This window comes from Patagioenas fasciata, chromosome 2 (genome assembly GCF_037038585.1).
Source record: "Patagioenas fasciata isolate bPatFas1 chromosome 2, bPatFas1.hap1, whole genome shotgun sequence".
Lineage (NCBI taxonomy): Eukaryota > Metazoa > Chordata > Aves > Columbiformes > Columbidae > Patagioenas > Patagioenas fasciata.
In genome coordinates this window covers 148,869,456-148,885,553 of record NC_092521.1, presented here as the reverse complement: position 1 = coordinate 148,885,553, position 16,098 = coordinate 148,869,456, and the positions used below count along the sequence as shown (strand labels likewise).

The window sequence follows — 16,098 nt, the reverse complement described above, 5'->3', positions numbered from 1 at the left end:
AACTTTAACTGAATAAAAATAAGTGTGTTGAGACTCTATATTCTTCTGCAGTAAATTACACCTCACTGGTTTTGAAGGGTCAGCCACAAATTCACCTAAATATGTAGAGGGAAACACAGTGCAACTACACGCCTGGTGTTGCTTCCTGCTAATGATAAAGGGTAAAACTCTTTTAGTTCTTCACAGTGAGTTTCTTCCTTAGTGAGGAAAACAGATTTTCCCGCGATTCCAGAAATTAGGAAACTGAGCTCTTCAGGCTCTCCAGGTTCACCTATTTGTCATAAGAGGTTTGAACTTTACAATTTCTTCAAATCTTACCTACTAGAAGGTAGAACACTGGCCACAAACCAACAGACCTTGCTCAAACTAAAGCCAACAGATTCTCAGAGCTATGACATTTATTAATGGAAGTCGAATCAAGCAATTTTTGAAATTAAGAAATGGGTTAAAGCAAGTGAGATCTCTTCATGCTTGCTTGGAGGAGTTCTCTATAAGTATCCTTACTCTCGAAGATGTTTGATATATTTTCCATTAAATTATTTAATATAGTTCTAATTCCCCTGAAGAATTTTTTGCAAGACAAAATGACAACAGAGTGACTTCTCACATGATTTACTAAGGCAGCAGAAGCATAAGAAAACATAATAAAAGTGATCTGCAGTTCCTAATTCCGTACCATGTTCATCAGCTATTTATCAGTTCTTCAGCATGATATCAAATTATTACACTGTCTTAGACAGTGATTAAGCCAGGGACAGAGGGAGAAAATATGAATTTTATTATGATTTCTACTTGTTCTCCTACAAAAGGATTTAAAAGTAGGGCTAAGGAAACAGGAATGAGGGTTCAAGTCCTAAAACAACCTTTTTGACCATTCTTACCTAATTTCTCTGCTGAAGTGAAATGGAACAATGATGTGTTGCTAGTGATTGCAACTGAGGTATATGTTTGCATGAATGCATGTATATAAGATGTAAATATAACAACTTTTTGTGCTGTATAACCTATGGGCAATGTTTTTTGGATATCCTTTGACCACAGCTGTATACCCATGCAAAAAAGAAAAAAAATTATTTTCTTTACCTTTGGAGTTTGCTGCACCAGCTGCAATTGAAACCAATCTGGGCAGTAACACAGGTACCACAGCTGGTAAACTGGAGACAAGCTGGGATGTAGATAAACAAATGCAACTTATTACATTAGTCTCACAAATAATTCTCATAAAAAGCACAAAAGAAGGATACATCTTCTGACAATACATATTTAGGGACTCAGCAGGTTCACACATGTCTCAAATAGGACACTAAACCCAGCCTATTATAAAGCATTGCCAACTGCATGCACAGAGGTACATTTTATCTGTAGGATTCTATTTGTATTCTGGTTGTAAATGTATTTCCACTTCCACATCTGTTCATTCAACTTTATTGCTAAATTTTTATCTTTTTGCTTAATATTAAGTATTTTCTTAAATCTCTTTATTCACTGGCTCCAGTATTCCTTGGTGTTGCTAACATTCAGACATATACAGATAAGACTGGCAGGAAAGTGTTCAAGAACTATAATTGGATTAGAAAAAAGAAAAACAGCTGCTTCCATTTTTTCACAGTAGTACAGCTGGCAGTTTAAACTCTGAGATTTCTAAACAACGTGGTTTTACCTTGGACAAAAGAGGCAGATGAACTGCAGTATGTGTTTGGAGATATTCCTTTGCAATGAGACACATAGTACACAGAAGAATTTGTGTTTGCCTTGCAAGAATGAAAACTGTTCTTTTTTTCTTGAGGAAACAAATTTAAAGGCAATAGAATATTTTTTTTTTTCTGAAAAAAAATGATTTGGCACAGATTTCACTCAAAATCTACTGGGAGCTGCATACCCATAAACTTGAGATACAGGATGATGCACTAGATAACGCATCATCCACCTGGGAATAGATCTGAGAGAGGATAAATTAATCTGTCCATGATTTCAAGTCCACAAATAAACCAAAATATTTTAAATTGTGCATGTATTGCTGGGAGGGGGAAGGGAACCCTTCCCAGATCTGGCTCTTGCTTATGTTATATTTTACTTACTTGGTAGAGGTATCATTTCAACAGCTGAGAGATTGGTAATCTTTGACATCTGCAGCTCCACTCTGTGGTACTCATAAATTGTTCTTCTACGGACATCTACCAGAAAAATAAAAATAAATATATTTTCACACTTTACTGTTTTGTAGTTTGTAGATTGTAAAAAACAGTCGATGTAATGATTGCTCACTGTTCCTTAGGTGCACGCATGACACAAATTTTCCTCTAGAATATATTTTTAACTTTAGACACCATGGAGGAACATGTAAAAGGTATAGACAGAGAATTTTTGACTTGAGAAACCATCAGAGTTGACAGAACAGGTGCCTATTCCCAGTAAAGGATTATGAAAATGCTGAGTGTGCTCTCGAGTATCTTATGTCATTCATTTAGGCAGAAATTCTAGGGAGTATACTGTCAGACATTTCAGGCTATCTTTCAGATGCTTGCTTTCCTAAGACATTTCTTGGCTTGCAGACTTGATTATATGTTCACTTTGTCAGTTGTTGTCAAGATGTTGCAAACAAAACTGATTTCATTGCTTATAGAATTTGTTAGCAACAAGCTAGCTCACATCTAAATGTACTAGAAAATTTCTTCATCTTCTAACATTGAAGAAGACAAGCCTTCCTAACCAGCCAGTGCTATACATAATCTTTAGAGAAATGCACTGCACCTAAGTTTCTCAAAGCAGTAATTCAATATAGTCAATGCACTGTTCTTATGGGTTTTGAACACACAGATGACTGTAAGACCCAAGCACAAGAGAAGTGTGAAATAATCACATAACTGTTTCTTTACAGATGAATATCCTATCGCGTATTCTGAATACTCCAGATTTTAATGCAGACTGGTGAGCTTGTACATTTTCAAATTAAAAGCACAGCCTATACTGCCAATTTGACAAAACAATGATGACTTTCTAGTGTGCTGAATTCAAACTTATGTCCTTTCTGAAGGTCTGTTAAACTAATTGAAATCAATACTACGACCACTGACCCTGCGGAATCATGCCAGAGAGGAATAAAGGGTTACACACCAATAGGTTACTCTGGTCAGTGGCTGGTCTGAGTCTACCTGCAACAAAAGAAAAGGAATTGCAGATAGCCACAGACTCAGTCTTAGGCAGTCTTCTGTGTCACCAGCCCTGTATGGGTTAGGGCACACCTCATTGCCTGCTATGAAGGCGGTGTTTCTGCAGCTTGACATCAGCGCACATGGGCTCCCCAGCTGTTAAGCAATTACATATCGTGACATCTGAAGTGGTTTTTGCAACCTCTTGTTAGGAGGGATGTTGTAGACATTTTTCAGACAGAAAATAGAACCTCAACTAAAATAAATCAAGAAATAAATACTAATTTTTAAAGGAAAAGAGAAAGTGCATTAAAGTATGCTGTGGCTAAGGCGCCTATTGGCTCAAGTAGACGAGGCTTTCAAAGAAAAGCAGGATGGCTAACCTCTAAAAGCACAAGAGTGGGGATCCCCTTTACACCACACAGAAAAAAAGCCATCAAGCTATTGGTTTTAGTTGGAATAAACAGGAGAATCTCTGAGGAGGGATAGGGAGGCAGAAGCAGAGCTGTGCTGGTTGTGATAACTCTTCCGCCTCAGCCAGGGTGGCTGCATGTGAAACAGCTGCTCTGCCCTCTCTCACTGCACAAACCCCCAGGTGCAGGTAGGCAGCATTTGGCTTTCAGACAATAATATTTCTGTTTAGCTCCAAATCAGCACCTTTGCCAAACAATTCCTCTTGTCATTTATTTGAAGCTGACTTTGCTATGGCCTCACCACTCCTGAGGGTGGATTTCTCTTTTGCTATGAAATGCACTTATAATTGAGCTAGTTTTATGTTCCACCTGCAAAGTCATCGTGACTAGTTAAAAGACAGATATGGGGAAGTGCCAAACGTTTGCCCCAATAGATGCCACAGCAATGTACTTCAAAGCCACTGGACAGAAAGGGTTTTCAAGACAAGCTAATCTTGTGCTAGGGTGGAGGAAATCCCCTGTGAGCAGTGAGAGGTTTATGCTCCCAGGATGATAAGTCCCATAAATGCACCTGCCAAATCAGAGTGATCAGGAAATGTGTTTGAAATCAACTCCTGTCATTGCTAAAGGCTGTGACTTTTTTCCATGGAAATCTTAATCTTTCTGTCTCAAAAAACTAAGCAAATTAATACACAGATTTAAATGCTAGGTTCCAACAATTTAATTGAACTGCATTTCATCTTATCAGTAATGCTCGAGACTAACATGATATAATTCCACTTAATCTAAACCTTTCCTAACAGACTCCTTGTAGGGTTTACAAGAAAAAAGGAGCTTCTGTCTTTCCAAAAATCCAGTAAGAATCAGTGATTCAGGTCACAGACACTTTTATCTCATCCAGTCCATGAAATCTCTAAAAAATACTGATCTTAAGAGAATTAAGTTTTTACAAAAAAAAAAAAAAAATCTAATAATGCATAGTTCAGCATGACTGTTGATACCTTTAAATCCCACTGCCTGGTAGACTCAGATTCGATCTTTTCTTCTTCAGGAAGAAGAAAAGTAAGTAAGTTTGCATATAAGGGATCTATCTACTGTAAGAAACGTAAGCACAGAGAGGTATTGACACAGTCACCTTCTAACAGCTTTGTATTTGCAGGCAGGTGGCTGGAAACACGAGTGTTCAAATTTATCTGCCTGGCCAGGTTGTAAAAAAAAGTAGGTGTAGATTCTTCTGAAAGCCTGACTTGAAACACGCCATGCTTAGCTCCTCAAAATGCACTTTTTCCTCACAATTTAGAATTCTGAGCCTGTATCTGCTTAATAAAACAGGCTAGAAAAGCTAATCTCAACAAGATAAACAGAAAAATGAATGCTTTCCCTTGACACTTTCCTCCTCAACCTCTCCACGCACAGACCTGCTCCAACCCAAGACACACACTGTCTTTCACTCACGTGGAACTTGTTCTTCTTTGACTTCTGCTGTCTGTTTAGCTCTTTTACAAACAAGTGCAAGTGCAGAATCACAAAAAGCTTATGAGCCCACGTACTTCAGTATGCACCTTAACTTGACAAGAACTAGTGAAATCTTTTGATGTAGTAACAGACAAAAATATATGAACCATGTGCAGGTATTTTACTGAAAAGAGGCATTACAGCAAAGGGAGAAAAAGAAAAGGACTTTTTGCATGTATATATGCTTCTGAAGTACCATTCCTGGTTCTGAATTTCAGAACATATGTGGATGTCCTTCTCCTAATCATGAAAATATTTTACTTTTCTCTAGGTCTGAGTATGTCAAACACTTTTTAACCATCTGTGTTGTTTTTTTTTTTTTTTGCATTTGGTTTAATTTACAGAATGGCCCAAATTGCACTTTTGTCTGTTTCTGTGGCATGTACAATCTTTGAATACAAGGCCAAAGGTACAGTCCCAGCAGAAAAAGATGAAGAAACCACCAGTACTTATTTGAGGTAAGTACATTTCTCAGTGACCTAGAAAAATAATGTGGTGGGTCAGAAGGCCAACTGAAAGATTCCTTTTAAGGGATTAAGCAATGGATTAGTAAATTATAGATGTGCAAGGTTCTGGTGAGACAAAATTTCTATATGGTTTTATCACAGTATTTTTAAACTAAATAATGGCATAAAAATATTCTATGAAGCAGAATTTCCAGAGTTAACTAAATGCACTAAATAGGGAGCATGCTCTGGAGATGGAGCAGTGCCAGAAGTGCATCAATGAGTTCCTAATACACCTGAAGGGTCAGTAGCTAGTAATAAACCATCCCAAACAGATGACCAATCTCTCTGGCATTTTTCCATCACATAATCACTTTTCCTCACACAGCATTCATCAGCTAAAACCTGCAACCCAGTGAAATGTGAAAATATTGGAGAAGTCAGTCTGATTTTTTTTTAAATTGTATGTTCACTCAAATAAAAAAATCTTTGCCAGCGAAAGATTTCTAGGGAATTGAGATCAGTCATATACCCAGCAAAAACTGCTAAACAAGGCCATATGTATTCATACCGCTGCACTTTTGCTTTTAAGTCTAGCTGACAGAGAAAACACAAATGGTAAAAGAGTGCATTTGATTATGCAGAAGTCAATTTGAAGCAAACATTTTATGAAACATATCCATTTTACACTGCAAGCAATTTGTGAAAAAAAATATAAGGGATACAGAACAAAGCTGCTGTATTATACAGCCACTGTTTTTGCTTGATAGGAACTTTGTTTAGCCATACTGGCTGAATCAAATCTTCATGCAACCTGGTATGTCTGATTGCCACTACTATAAAAGGAAAGGGAATCACAAGGTCAAAGCAACCTTTGCTCTTTGTTTTTAACGGCTTCATATTACTAAACTTATCAATATTAACTAGTTCTCAGGGCACCGACACTGGGATCACACGTCTGTAATCAAACCACCACCACAATTGCTGTTGGTCAGGGACTATTACACGTCTGAATCTAGCTCAAAACTCAGATTGCCTAATTGTATTAATTTTATCATTCTCCTAAAAGTTACTAAAAATGCTTTAAAACCTGGAAGCTGCACCTCAAAGATGTATAATCTGTGAATAAGCTAACCAGTTGAAGTAGGCTCTGAAAATAGCTGCTTTATGAACAATGCAGAAGAACTGTTCTGCAGCAATGCTCTGTGCCTATCACACACCATTTACTTGGGAACTCTCCATGTCCTTTCAGATTTACCCCAATTCCTGATGCCAGCTGAGCTGCTCTTAATACAGGATCTGAGTGTTAAAGACATGCTTTATCCTCTTAAGCCACCATGCACCCAACTGTCTAATTCTGAGATTGGTTGATGGCCACTTAAGGCTTTGGCTAAAATGAGAACATTTTAAACTTTGATCACCTCGTACCAGTCCCTGAAGTGCTGTTATACCACCAAAGACTGGCAGCATGCCCACCTCTTTCCCTCACTGCTCCTCAATTGGGGATGTCGTGCCAAGGAACCAGCTGCCTGGTTAATGCCTTTTGGGCCAGCAGACAAAGACACAGGGCTGGAGGAGCTGGCACTCTGTGGAATTAGTTACACTAGTGAAAAGCGAGAATAAATACTGTGAATTTAGAGCAATAACTTTGGAGCCCACTTTGCACAGAGTGACAACATTACCAGTAAGGTAGCCGCAATTGGACTTTGTGATTTCCCAGATGATGCTGCAACTTCACACAATAAATATCACAACATAAACTCCTAGTTTTCGTTTATCCTTCAGGAAGGTAATGCTAAGGTTCTTTCAGGGGCCCCACTTCTGTAAACAAACTGAAGATAAATCTTTAGTAAACAGTTATAACATGCAGAGTTGTCATTTAATTGCATGTTTGAGTTACACTACCTGTTGATTGGCAATAATTGCACTGAAACTGGAATATTACGAACACATAGCTCAGCTACAATTTTATTTGTGTACACAGTGTTGTGTCCAGTGTCATTAAATGTTGGGTTGTCAAGTTATGGATTTCCTAGAAGAGCTCTGCCTAATACAGTAGAGGCCAAGATCATGGACAAGTATGTCTTATTGTGGAGAAAAACCTAGCCGGTATCTGTAAGCTCAAGACTGGCAATTCACTGTTTTGTTCCTCTAAATCTGGCACTCTCTCATTTTACCAGTGTATTTCATGCTCTCATGGAAAAAAAACCCACAATCTGGGTAAGCTTACCGGTGAGTTTTTTCATTGCTAAAATGAAATAGCAGGTTGCAAGAAATGCAACCTCATCTAGATGTTCCTGCTCCGTCAGGGGGATTGGACTAGATGATCTCTCAAGGTCCCTTCCAATCCCTAACATTCTGTGATTCTGTGAAATGGTTTTTCATCTTCTTTGCACAATAAAAAGTTAATGAAAGACAGAGAGAGCACTGAATAAAGGAGAGAAATGTAGAAATCATGAAATAAAAGAAAGATTAAGGGAAGAAAGATGCTCATGAAATTAGAGAGGTCTTGGGAGTCTGCAGAAGGGAAAACAAACGACAACATAGGTGACTGAAAGAAGGACTAAGAACAGAATGCCAAAGTTGGCTGAGAAAATACAAGAAGTAAGAGGGAACAGAGAAGATGATCGCAACGAGACAAAGCATAAGGTTCCTGATTACGGTGAAGATGCTGAACAGGGAGAAAACTTGCTGGATGATATGTAAAGTGATCCACCAGCTCCATCTTCACCAATAATGCCTTGTCTAACTGGAAGACTTTCATAAAACACTCTTAGTGCTTTTTTTTACAAAAGGGAAAATAGTTAATGTGCAAGTGTTCAGTGCGTCTGCAAAAGAAGTCAGGGTGGTCCACCTAACTTATTGGACAAATCAGAATCAGAATTCCACATCCTGGCTTACATCATTTGAATTACCTGGAAAAAGCCAAAACTTTTCCTCTGAAATTAATTGGTGGTCTTATTTTGCCATATAGATTTCAGAATTTATGGCTTTTCTTGTTAACCCTTGTGTCAAGCAAAAATATACTTCCCTTCACACATTACCACTCACTGAGAGGACCTCTAGAGTATATCCAGGCACGTGTATCTCAAAATAAATATGTAGAGATAAAAAATAGTGTCTGATCTGCATCAATATAATAGTATCACATATAGGCTCGAAAATAGAGACATTGTCTGTTTATAAGCAGTAGTAGCAGATCAAGGAAAAAATCAAACATAAAAACCAGGCAAAAAGCAACCTGTCAAAAATCTGCCTACTCCATGCTCTAGCTCTTATAAGATAAGGTAAAAAAGTGTAGGTACCTGTATTCTTTTAGGGACAGATGAAAGGATTGTTACTGCAAAGCTTTTAATATGTAGGAGTATATTAATAAAAATTGATATGAAATGCCCAGGTCCTCCATTTCAAAAAGTTCAGAAAATTCTTTATTTTTGCTCTTGGATCTTCAAGATGATCCTTTTCAGCACTCATTAAAATGCACTTTTGAAATGAAATGGCTGATCAAAAAGCATGTTTTTCTCTCCTAAGAATGAAATAGGTTTGCCTGGCTTTAGAACTCACCATTCAGAAGTATTAAAAAAGTTGTTAGTAATGAAACAATCTTATAAATGGGTCTAAATCTTCCAATTTTGCTTCTGTAAAACTAGGACTATTATGCTGAAATTTTAGAACAGTGAGCATACGTAGTGCACCAAAGACATTCAGCATTTTTGAAAACTGAGAGGGTATTTTTGTCCAAATAAGCTTGTGTTGCACTTAATGTCTCTTTCCTTTTCAAATGCAAGATGTATACACAAACAACTGACAAAACTCAAGCAGTAGAGTTGTTGTTGTGGGTTGTAGTTTTGTTGCTGGTGCCATGAACATAAAGGGAAGCTGGTCTCTGCTTGACAGAAAAGTCTTTGTTTAAGTGTTAAGCAAGAATAGCTATGCTATCTTAGCCTTCTTTTGGGACAAACGAACAGCAATTTATATTCTTCTGTTGTCTTAAGGAGCTAACAAATGAAGTAAAACAACAATTCTATCATATAACTTTTTCAGTAATTGACTGGAGCCATGGCTGATTTAACACCTCTGAAAAACAACAATGCAAGAATGCAAGCACATGCCTATTTTAGAAGCATATGACACTCACTCTCTGTGGGCCAACATTATCTACCTGTTCAGTCAGGGTCCCATTATTTCACCTGTATGTACCAATATAAACCTGCTTCACTGAAAGCACAATTTGACTTTAGAAAAATCTACTGCAAACTAATGGTTCCCTTGATTAACACTAGCTCTAGTATAAGCTGCAAACTAGCAAAAATAATAATGAATTACCACCATCCATATAAGCAGTTGTTAAGGAGAAGAGCAGTGCATTGTATACAGAAAAGCAATATAATGCTATAAAAACTGTTGTGGTAGTGGCACCTTTTCAGACTCTTTACCCGCATTCTATTTTTTTTGCCTGACTTTCCTTACTGTAACTTAATGAACAGAGTAAGTTTAAGATGAAAGATGACAGATTTTCTGAAAATTACAGTCACTTCACTTGGCAGAAAGTGTCATGTGACAAAAGTATTTACAGAAATACTAAAATAGAAGACTAGTAAGGACCTGTGTATTAATTAAAGCCATCATTATATAGTGGTAGTAAACAAGGTGCATATCTGAAATATTTCTAAAGAAAAGAATATTCAAACTAGAACAAAGACTCCCATATACCATATATTTTACATATAAAATATGCTGGAGGCCTGATGCCAAAAGATATGCATACTGCTTTCATCTCTTGCATTGAATTTCTGTGTGACTATTCTCATAAACCATTTGCACAAGTCAATCAACCTCATTTCTAACTGAATCCATTTTAGGAGCTCTCACAAACTGAAGAGTCACAGAAATATTCATACAATTAACTCACAAACATCACTCAAATTGCTGAATTCCGTTGTCTAGATTCATTTGTTCCTAAGCACTCAGAAGCAATCCATGTGACCACAGGCACATCACACCTTGGAAAGAGAATATACTCTAATGGCTGAACAACCTCAAAGGGTTGACCACAGGCACATCAGAACTTGGAAAGAGAATATACTCTAATGGCTGAACAACCTCAAAGGGTTCTGAACATAGTACCTTAAAACAAAGCATTAAGGAAATCATACTTGATTTCCTACTCTTTGGTTGCAGTCAACCCATATAAAGTATACTTAATGACAGAGAAAATTAAATATCACTTTCATTACTGTTGCCACAAACATGTAAGCCCAAGATGTTATTAATATCTCTCCTTTTCTCTCACTAAAATCTGTATATGAAGTTTGGAATTTAAATTATCAAGAATTTCCAGCCTGGATATTTTTGAACAGGTTGTTTCTTTCCTACTATGGATAAGGAGACATCCAGATAGAGTATCTCATGGAATAGCAAATTGTGCTGGTTGACAGTTTATTTTTACATTATGTGGCTGGCCATTTAGTTTTATTTACTTAATTTATCACCTCAAAAGAAACAATGACAGAGAAAGCCACATTGGGAATTATCAAGCAAATAAAATTACACTTGAATTAACAAGCTGAAATTAGCTAAGTGATTTGTTGTGCAGCTAATGATCCTTGATGAAATCAGCTTATACTCATTCCTCAGCCTCCAAACCATTAGCATCACTACAGTACTACATACTGGGAATTTGCTGGATCCTGTGCACAACCACAAACGCATCTGAGAGTCCCACTTTCACTGGGTGATTGGTGGAACTTATCTGTGTCACAGCAACAGGAATCTGGAAGACAAAAGGAAAACATACATGAAATATTGAAGTAAAAAATTCAGACTAAAAGTAACAGCACTGCCAGAATGAACAATTAGTGTAACTTAGAAGTCCAAAATAAATATATTATACAACAGAGCATATTATGACTAAGGATTTATTGAAGATTGAAATTACTGGTTTTAATTTTTATTTTATTCTAGTTTGCTTTGCTTTTTATATAACTATATTCACATCAACACTTTGAGGTGGAACAATTCTTAATGATGACACAGAAAAAGGTAGTAATTTTCCATAATTAATTTCCCCCAGTTGAAGAAACTGTGGGACGATATGCCAGTATCAGACAAGGAGGAGGAGGCAATGCCTCTTGTTTACTATTGAAACAAACTGTGGAAGTTCAGCTTAGGATGAACATTTTAAAAACTTACGGCTCAGTTAACTTGCACTGGAAACTGAAGAGCTATCTGAAGAGAGCTCTGACCCAGCAATGTAATGTTTAATGTGTCCTGGAATAGTAGCTTTATGTAACAGAGATGCTGATGCTGGGCAACATGGTCATATGAAATTAGGTGTCAAGTTTTATTTCATTCTTTGGGGAAGATTGCAGCTTTGGCTGATACTTGTACAGGTGAAATAACTTTAGAGTTTTGTAAGGTGTTTGACTTAGTGACATGTACTCTTTATACAATATTAACATGGTTAACTAGACTGACTGATCACAAACAGCAGCCACCACTAAAGCAGCAGCTCAAACTTACTGTGTATTTACAGTATATCTCTCTTTTCTAGACATCAGAGATAGTATTCTAAAATTTTGTCAAGATGGGGAAGGAAACATAAATGTACTGTCTAGCAGTTCTGCAGATGACACTAGCAGAGTAAAAACAATGAAATGCCAGGATCAATTAGCAAAGTTAGATCTTGCAAAAATTACAGAGTTATAACTGAGAAAACAAAGACTGCAAAGTAGAGGTTTGGAAAGGTTTGGAGATCAGCAGTTCTGGAAGGAATCTTGAGATTGTAGTGAATAAGCAACTCCAGCTGTCAGAAGACATTGTGGCAAGAAAACTTAACTGATGTGGTATTTTGTTACACAAACACTGGAACATAGCCTAGGACTGGGCTGGTCATTTTACTTATACCTGCACATTAGATTATTACTGAAATGTGACACAAACTTTGGGAGAGCTTGTTTCTTAAAATATGCTGAAAACTTAAGAGAAGGAAGATTAAGAGAGTCATAAAAACAGTTTGCAGACTTCTGCAGTTCTTAAATGCCATTAACAGAAGAGTTCAAGAGCTCTATCTGTTTGGATTCTCAAAGGGAAAATGGAAAGCTGGCTGGATTACCATAAGAAAGTACTGCCATGAGGAGAAATTACTCAAGGGCTAAAAAGTTTTTTCATCTAGCACAGAAAGATAAAACCAGAAGCTGGAAGAGCAGACAGATCTTGAAAGTAGAATAAGGCACGTTTCTCTGACTGAATGTTACTAACCAGTGGGATAAGCTACCAAAGGAAATTACCATTCCCTACTCATTGCTGTTTTCAAATCACAAATGGATAGCTTATTTTTCAAAGCAGACCTTCAATTAACCAGCAATTACCAGGCTGAAGACTGAAGAAACTTGATCAAGTGTAAGAAATTGAAACATAAGGTTCTAGCTCAGCTAATCTAATAGACTTCTCTGACTTTATCTGTGTAAAACTACCAAAACTATACTGTTGGTCTGTATTTTTCACACAGCAGAAAAAAGCCAAAGTAAAGTGTAAACTAATGGCATGACTTCTGGTATTTGAGCATTAGCAGTTGTTCTCCTTGTTCCCAAAATATTATTTAGCTGTGCTTTTTCCTGATCACACTGGTATCTATCTAGAGAAAGCTAAATTTGAGAATATTAACAGAAAAAGTGAGTTCTTGTCAATTAAACACTATAATAAATTTGCATTTCTTTTACTTGATTGAGTGATTCATTTAGTTGGTGCATTCAAGGCTTCTCGCATTCATGATTTGCCTGAGTATAAGAAAAGGAATGAAGTTAAACCAACAAGAAAAAACAGAAGTGTCTTGCAAATACTGCTATTAATACATCAGTTTAAATTTGGCTTATATCAGCTTAGCTCTGATGTAGTTATTGGAGACTATGACAGAAGAAGGCTGAAAGCCATATTTTCAAAGTCTTTAAAATAAAAGACTCACTGAGTTCAGAAATAAGTTTGTAAACTTTTTCCAGCATGAACGTATAAACAAAAGAAGGAATTTATTCACAGTCTCAGAGTACTGTAAAGACAAACTTATATTAATGATGAAAGAAACTGTCTTAAAAGATTTTGACAGTATTCTAGAGAAGCTATTGAAAATAAAGTTAGAAAAAGCACTGATGAGAAGGATGTAATCACTATCTTTCAAGTTAGAGAGTAAACACAGCAGTTGAAAAAAAGGAATCGGAGTTTTATGGGCACAAAGTGTAGCTGGAATTGGCATTATAAGTCAGTGTGTGACCAACAAACTGTGCTGGCAAAATTCGCAGCTGAAAGCACAAATTGTGTCTGATGCATGAAAATAATTATACTCATTTTCAGATGTGGGTGCAAGCCAGCAGAAGCTGCACTCAGTCCTCCTTGAATAAGCCTCCTTGTTTTAATTCTAGTGCGTTTTCACCTGATTCTTGTAAATTTGTGAATAATTGAACAATTTGCCTCTTTCCCTAAAACATGATGATAACAGCAGACTAATTTATCCCTTTTTTTAGGGGTGGGGATGGGGGGGAAGAGGAGAGCAGGAAGTAGTTGAAGGTTCTTGCAGTACAGATGCCACAAGTAGTTGTGGTCTTTGTCATTGTTGCCATTACTGGTTTTGGTGGTGGTGGTGGTGTTTTATTTATTTATTTATTTTCAATACAACTAGCTTCAGAGCTGGAAAATTACTTTCAGTTTCACTGTTTAATAAAACTTAAGAATGAATCTAATATCTGGTTCTAAAATAGTAGGCTGTAGACAAGTTGAACAGAAAATACAAACTTCAATTAGAAAATTTTGGAGCAGAAGTATCTCAGCAGATTTTGCCAAAATCCCTGCAGGTGTCTGCTCTCTTGTGCTGGGCATTCTAGCAAGAGTGAAGAACTTGGAGAATAATTTTCTAAAACAAATAACAAAGTTGTAGTAGGGTCCAGTCTAATAGACTGTCAGCTTCAAGAAGCAGTCAAAATTTTCAAGATATGTTTTATAAACAGAGTTTAAAAACAAGTGCTTGCTTGTGTAAGGTGGGGAAACCATAAATTAGGTTAGTATAGGCCGCTCCTCAAATTGAGGTACACGCTGTGTCAAACAATTAGTCATTCCAGGAGAAATGCAGCCAAAATAGAAGGGAATCCATGACCAAGGAAAACTTTCATTATCTTCAAAAACCACAGTGTTATTAAACCTGTATTTACAAAAGCATACATTTACTTTTAATGTGTGGGAATATAAATAATTCTACACAGCTGAATACTTCAGTCATTCAGTGATGAGTGCACTTAGTACCAATTTATAGGTGAAATCTTTTGAATGAAACGTCAAGACAAAATATGCTTTTACCATATGATGGTCTATTAGGAAATATGCCCTTTTGACAGAGGGCTTGTAGTAAATGGTAAAATAATTTATTGAAAATTACAGTGAAACACAGGTAGCAAGCAGATAGCTAGTGTTCTGAATTCCTCACCTGAATAGCAAGATATGTCATGACAGGCTGACATATTAAATGGTTGAACAGTAAGCTAGGAGTGTGCATGTGGTTGCTAATGGGTGGCGGAGGTTTTATGACCTTAGAGGACGTTCAGAGGATGGATTATAACTAAAAGAATTTCAAAATCTATGTTAGCTCTACCAAGAACTCTTGTGTTGTACAAGTCACCAGCTTATGCGAAGGCTTCCCAAACGCCTACTAGCCCTGGGGCCATTCATGTCAGTATTTTGGATTATCTACTTCAACAATAGGGAGAAAGATACTTAAGATAATCATTGGAAACTGTAATCTAGACAGTATTTTCCATCAGAGTTCTCAAATTTTACTCTTTTCAACTTTCTCTGAGGACATTTCAGAATCTTATCCTTCAGGAAAGAACAAAATAATGGCCTCTGACCTTATTCTGAAGGAGAAGGTGCAGTTACTGCCCCACATTAAAAAAAAAATACGCAATTACTGCTCCACTTCAAAACTGAGTCAAAGATAAAAGCTAGAGTATGCTGCAAAATAATAATTAGGAACACAATAGTACTTATATGGGGGTTTCATTGTTTCATTGCTGGTTTCCTAAATAGTTCTTAATTACTCTACAGGCTAAACTGCATGAAACTTCTACAGGCTAAACTGGATGAAACTTAAGCAGGAATTTTAAGTTGCATAAACTGATCACCTCATAAAATACAAGCTCCTCTTTCCATGTTAATAATAACAAAGGTAAAGAAATACCAGACATGTATAGTGCAGGCAGAATATTCATGAAGACTACATTTAATTTTTATGTTTTTTTTTTAGTTTTCAGGAAACAGTCACGAGGTTTGGAGTCTTGTTACTGAAAATAGAATATTTTCCATCGTGCATAGCAGGAGCACCAATTATCTAAGTGCTGGCGCTTAAGCAGTTCCATTCAATTCTGCCATAATAGAAAGAAGTACTACTACAAGTATCTTACAGAACAATTTTCCAGCTTCACATATTGGGCAATTTGAACAAGCATTTCAACTTTAATAATGGTTTCTGGATGACTATGTAAATTGTCATTACTATTTAAATGAAAAAAGAAAGCCTTCAAGCCAAAGATCCCA

At 36.7% G+C, this 16,098-nt stretch overlaps 1 protein-coding gene across 1 annotated transcript in view; it reads right to left on the bottom strand.

The window, feature by feature from the left end:
- PLXDC2 (plexin domain containing 2) overlaps positions 1-16,098 on the bottom strand; it is a 270,768-nt gene that overhangs the window by 48,521 nt on the left and 206,149 nt on the right. Inside the window, exons 7-9 of the mRNA XM_065832450.2 lie at positions 11,197-11,296; positions 2,079-2,174; positions 1,084-1,165 (exon numbers count right to left, since the gene is read on the bottom strand). Coding sequence (XP_065688522.1) covers positions 1,084-1,165; positions 2,079-2,174; positions 11,197-11,296 — 278 coding nt within the window. The remainder of the gene's footprint in view (positions 1-1,083; positions 1,166-2,078; positions 2,175-11,196; positions 11,297-16,098) is intronic.